At 36.8% G+C, this 6,000-nt stretch overlaps 1 protein-coding gene across 1 annotated transcript in view; it reads right to left on the bottom strand.

Moving 5' to 3' along the window:
* Positions 1-1,108: 1,108 nt before the first annotated feature.
* Positions 1,109-6,000, bottom strand: part of LOC114535972 (E3 ubiquitin-protein ligase rnf213-alpha-like) — a gene marked incomplete at its 3' end in the record, with an annotated part of 86,039 nt that continues 81,147 nt past the window's right edge. Inside the window, exons 59-63 of the mRNA XM_028557311.1 lie at positions 5,094-5,266; positions 4,123-4,332; positions 3,801-4,042; positions 1,901-1,982; positions 1,109-1,206 (exon numbers count right to left, since the gene is read on the bottom strand). Of these exons, the coding sequence (XP_028413112.1) occupies positions 1,109-1,206; positions 1,901-1,982; positions 3,801-4,042; positions 4,123-4,332; positions 5,094-5,266 (805 nt within the window). The remainder of the gene's footprint in view (positions 1,207-1,900; positions 1,983-3,800; positions 4,043-4,122; positions 4,333-5,093; positions 5,267-6,000) is intronic.

Here is a 6,000-nt window from a genome sequence, read left to right as displayed (position 1 = left end):
CGTACTACGTCAGACAGATTAGGTGACAAAGCTAGGAAATAGTTGGCCGAAACTTTCAAAAATCTCGGGCTGAAAATCACCGCCACGGCTAACTTGAAGCGGGTAAATTTGCTTGACGTTGAACTTGACTTGACTGACGGAACATACCAACCCTATACAAAAAACCAAACGACGATCCACTATACATCAACCGTCTTTCCAATCACCCACCTGCCATCACACAACAACTTCCATCATCCATCAACAAACGAATCAACAAACTATCATGCTTTTGCTATCAACTTTTGACGCTGCATCTCAACTGGTACAACAACGCACTGAGACAAAGCAACTACGACGCAACACTTACGTATACGAGCAACCAACTAACAATGACAACATCAACAAAAGCAAAACAACGCAAAGACGTAAACGGCAACGCAACACAATCTGGTACAATCCCCCTTACTCGAAAAGCGTAAAAACGAACATCATGCAGACAACAATTTCTACGACTGTTAGACAAGCACTTCCCATCTTCCAAAAAACTCCAAAAAATCTTCAACCGACATAACGTACGAATTAGCTACCGCTGCCTTGACAACATGCACTCATTCATAAACAAGCATAAAAAAAAATACTAAGTAAACACACAAAACAGACAAACGCAAACACAGACGACGCAAACAACTCACGACAATGCAACTGCAGACGACCGGAAAAATGCCCAGCTAAAGGTAAATGCCTCACATCAACGTAGTCTACCAAGCCGAAGTGTCCATGTGCAACAAAGATCCACCAGCCAAGCTAGTACACGCGGGAGTCACTGCGGACGAATTCAAAACGTGCTACCGAAACCACGCAAAATCTTTCGCGGACAAGAAATACGCGAAGGAGACGGAGCTGTCAAAATACATATGGAAGCTAAAGGAAGCTAAGAAAGCATTTTCTATAACATGATCGCTCCTGAAAACCGTCCCAGCCTACAAAGCCGGTTCAAGAAGATTTAACCCCTGCCTTCAAAAGAAGCTATACATTATAAAACGCAAACCTAAATCACTGGTGAATAAACGCTCTGAACTTCTTACACAATGTAGACACGTATATGTAATGAAGGTTCTGTACGTACCTGAATCGTTTGCTAATTCTGTCACAGCAATCCTTCAGGAATCTCTCTACTGCAGTCATAGTACGGACGGTAGAAAAGTCGAGGTTTTCTCCTAAAACCTAAAATTTATGAACTTCTATCTATACATGAATACTTCTTGATAAAAAAATTCTGTTACGCAAGCTAAATGGTGAACCACCTTCAGCACGTTCTTAATTCACTTAAGCAATGTTTGCAATTTTTAAGGTAAATCAGGGTTTTCCTTTCTTGAATGAAACATTTTTCGCATCATAAATATGGACGAGCTATAATACTAATTCGATAAGAATCATGCAGAAAGTCACGTCGCCTGGAGGACTATTGCATATGAGTATGCAATAACCAATCAAAATCTTATATAAATGGTTGAAAATTAAAAACATTGACAACCATATTGTTGTAAATACTATCCCGAGATAAATTTTTCAATTCTGTAACGTTATTGTGCGAAATAGGCAGAACTGAATATATGAGAATATATGAATATTCCCCTTTATTGTTCTAGTTACGCCCCTAGGTTCAGCCGTCTGACCACATTGAAGGTAAATATGGTATAGTAATACGCTGTGAGGTGAATTCTAACCGGGTGCATTTACTTACGCACAAAAGTGCGCTGGAGTCACATGTAGTGAGCCACTTTTTGATAGACTCTGATATATTTCAAATTATTAATAAAACTGCATGGAAGATTGATATAAGATAGCCTGACTTTTTTTTGATTGGTTCGGAATAACAAAGGGCTTTACCTTCCACAGTTAAAAGTTAGTTCTGTGCATTAGCTTCATAGGTTCGCTGGCCAGGTGGACATGTATGTTCGATAAACATGCGCACAACATCTAAACGTATCCACATCATTCTAAAAGATAAAAACAAAAAAAAATTAGGAATTTTTGTTTTGTAATGATTAAATCACTAAAAAAGTTTGAAAATTATTTGTACTGAAAATCCCTGAAATATAGGAATTTGTTCTTATAATGGTAATTGGACTGAGTGGAGTGCAATTTGGTGTGAAATCAAACGCGTGATTACAAAAACAAGATTTGTAATCACAATTGTGATTTAACAATACTTTGATTTAACACCAAGGTGCACGACACGAAGTGCAATTTCCACTTTGTTATATTCATTTTGAAATCACACAAAAAAGTAAACAAACTCAAAACGATTTTTTGGCTAAAGAACCGAAAACAGTGTAAAATGTGAGTAATTTTCATCTATTTTTGTCAAGAAATTTTGCGGGGCATTTAAAAATACAAAATAATAAAATTTTGTGCCATTTTCCCTTGTAATTTGATTGGATAGTTACACTGAAATACTAAATCTGATTGGTTATTATGGTGCAGAGCTTAAATCTTATTGGCTTATAAAGGATGTGACTAATGCTCAAAAATAGTGCGAATTGGGAATAATTACACTATTTTTAACCAATCAGATTGCAAGAAACACCATTGATTTCAAAATGAATATAAATAGCATAATTATATAGCAAAATTATTATATACCTTTGCTATCACCATTTTCGCATTTTATTTTACATAGCTAAGTTAGAAAGTTGTTACGCAAAGCTTTATTGTGTTTAGAGATATGCATATAATAGCTGCAAAAATAGGAATATCAATAGCATGACAGGGATTAGTGAATGATTTTTGCCACAAGACGCCTGAGTAAATATAATTTTCGGCCATTAGCAAACATTAATCGCCTTTCCCTTTCATGTATGACATATCGTGGGATTAAATAAGTAATAAGAGGAAAATATTTATAATCCTCTCAGAACTAATACCTGGATAAACAGTCTTAAGTCTTCACTTATCTTAATGGTTGCATTTTTATAAAAAGTGTGCGTGCTGTAGGCCATTCAAGTTCATATGTCAATCAATTGTGTTAAAAATGTTGCTCGGTCAAGCATGTAATAGATTACGTCATCAAAAGTTCAGTTCGATAAAATAAGAGTGAAATAGTTTAAGTTGAAAGATATTGTTCACAGACGTATTATTTGTAAATTTTACTAGTTGTTGATGATAAATATTTTAAGTTGTGAACATTTTTAAGTATTGATCGATTGAGCAGAAGACCAACTCGACTAGTGCGACAACGCCTTAAACAAATGAGAGCTGGAACGAGCTTCTAAGACCAACCCACATTTCTAACTCACAACGCTGATTGGTTGGATAAGAATCAGCCCACTCTGGTTGATGACATCTGCAAGTTTTCCTCAACCGTTACTATAAAAGGGCGTGCACAACACCCAAACCTTTAGTGGACTGACGGAGTAAAGATTAACTTATGAAACGTTAGGAAGCTCAACGACAGAACTGACGAAGAAGACAAGAACAGAAAACAACGAGATCCGAAAGGACGAATAATCAGAAGAGAAGAGAAGAACGGAGAAAGAAGAGAACATTAGTGAACTTTAGTAAAAGCTTGTAAAGATCTCCTACCTCGCGTAAGAAGAAATAAAAATCATATAACAAAGTATTATACCAGATTTTTTGCTTATATACTGCAGATCCTCCCAATCCTTGAGTTTAATGAGCCTCCCAAGCTCCCAAGCTTGGAGAGCTCGGAAAGCGAAAGATTTGGAAGCTTCAGTAGAGATTTTTTTTAAACTTCGGTATGTTAATGTTATCTTCTTCTTATAAAAACTCTGTTATATTATTGAGGGTATACACACCTGCATTTTTCAAAAATTACAATTGATTTTTCCCCAAACAGGTGAGTAACAAATCCAGCTTGGTTGCCATCTTTGTTCTGTTGTTGTTTCCAGCTATATTTCAGACTTTTTAAATCTTTCACAACTTGGCCAACACGCTGAACACGGTTGCACCAACATGATCTATTACCACTGCTTTCCAGATCTTTGGGTGTTGGTTCCAACTTCTGTAAGCAATACTCAAGTGCTACCGTATCCAGTATCTAAAAATCATAATTGCTCATTTAATTATATGTCTTCTATAATCAATGGTAAAAACCCTTTACCCTACCATTTACCATACCATTTCTCCAACTTTCAACCGATCGCTTAGCCTTAGTAGTTCTTTCACTAGACCAGGAAAAGCATGAACCAGATCAGAAAATCTTGCCAAACGAGCTTCAATGAGGGAGTAAGTGAAATGAATAAAAGGAATGTCAATGTCAAAATCTTCATTTTCGTGCAGCAATTGATGTATTTGCCCAGAAGCTTCGAAAGAGGCATCGTATATCAACTATAGGGAAAACAAAGTTCAAAATAAAACTCTAATAATTGCCTTCGTTAATCGTAAAATGTGAGGTCGAGACACCGGACGCGATCGGCCAACGTGACGCGATTTTTACGAATTTTTGAGTTTTCAAAAACCAACTAATTTTGAACATGTTATGATATTCTCGATAATTACTGAACGAAACGTTCTTTGGACATGTACATGTCTGGGACCCGTAGCTCTCAAAGTTTCCTTCCAGAATTTTTTGCTTAAAAAAACTGAGGATTTGCGTCGCGTTAAAATCGTCTCCTGTCTGTGTAGGCTCAAAGCCCTGATTCAAAGCAAAATTTTCAAGAGAAATGCAAATATTTCGGCTGCGTCTTTGGAATTGTGTTCAATCAAGCTGAAACACGGGCGCTTTTTCTCTGTGAAATGCAAAATATTTCGCATATTTCGAATTGCAACCTCTTGAATAAATGATATCTTCTTTATTGCTCACAATTCGAAAAACGCAGGCAAAATATTTCGAAATATTTGGATTTCTAAGATAAGAACAGTCAAGCTGAGGTTACATTTTACATGTCTAGGGCCCATTGCTCTCCAAATTTCCGTCCAGAATTGGGTTTATTTGCTTTAAAAGGTCGAAATTTCGAGTCGCGTTGGGGAATCGCGTTCAATGTGTGTGGGCCTTTTATGCAATTAAATGAAATATATTTATTAACAAAGTGCAGAGGAATGAATTCTCCTTAAGACCTTACAGCGCGGGATAAACATGCGCTTTTTACCTGCAATTCTCCATTCTCTATTGGTTTGTACATCATGTGAAGAAAATCATGAAGGTAGTTTTCTGTTACTTCCTTTTTATTCTCTTTGTCTTCAAATATAACTTTCAGGTAATTTCCCAGTGGTGATTGGTAAAAGATCCCTCTTAATTGAAGCAGTGTCTTTGAAGGGTCGCCTACATTACAAAAATGCAAGTATGCTATTTCATAGTTAGCAAGCCATAACTGGGTTAACCCCCGAGCCAGCAAGGGTAGTAATTCCGCTGAAAGATTAGGAATTACACGCGGGTAACGTAACAAAACATAGCGGAATCTAAAGTTGTCCAAATATTATGTCGTGGACGTTGGGTGGTTTTGTTAGTTATGCGCATGCCCGAAATTTAAACGAAAGAAAACCGTTAATAAGCGGACCTACTGATTGGCCGAGACCGAAATTTGTATCTCAATGATAACGTCAGCAATTTAACTGCCAATTCGGAAAACTGTTATCAAAAACAAAAATGGTTGCTCTTCAAAATCAAACAGCGAAAAAGAAATTATTTATAAACTGTGTAAAGCTTTGAAATGTTTTAAACCGGTGCGGTATAGGTAGAGGATGCCGTTTATTGGTATACGAGCTTGATACTGTTTAGATGTCCTTCTGAAACCTCAAAAGTTGAAATTTTAACAGCTCCGCAAGCGTGTAGGGTCTATAAAACGTCTGCAGAAAATTGGTGACATACACTTTAATGTTATGACTATATTTTGTACCAAATGATTAGCTAGCGACGCATTCTTATTCCATAATGTAAACTTATTGTTATAGCTAGGCTAGGTGTGACTAGCCCAGGAGATTATTTCCTTGGTTGGAAATGGCGAGGTGCTGCTTGCATGTATGGTTCATTCGAACCGCGACTGAAGAGCAATAAAA

The sequence above is a fragment of the Dendronephthya gigantea genome, unplaced genomic scaffold (assembly GCF_004324835.1).
Source record: "Dendronephthya gigantea isolate DGI-Jeju-01 unplaced genomic scaffold, DenGig_1.0 000128F, whole genome shotgun sequence".
In the NCBI taxonomy this organism is placed as follows: Eukaryota; Metazoa; Cnidaria; class Anthozoa; order Malacalcyonacea; family Nephtheidae; genus Dendronephthya; species Dendronephthya gigantea.
Note: the sequence above shows the minus strand (reverse complement) of the source record. Positions and strands in the feature narration are given on the sequence as shown.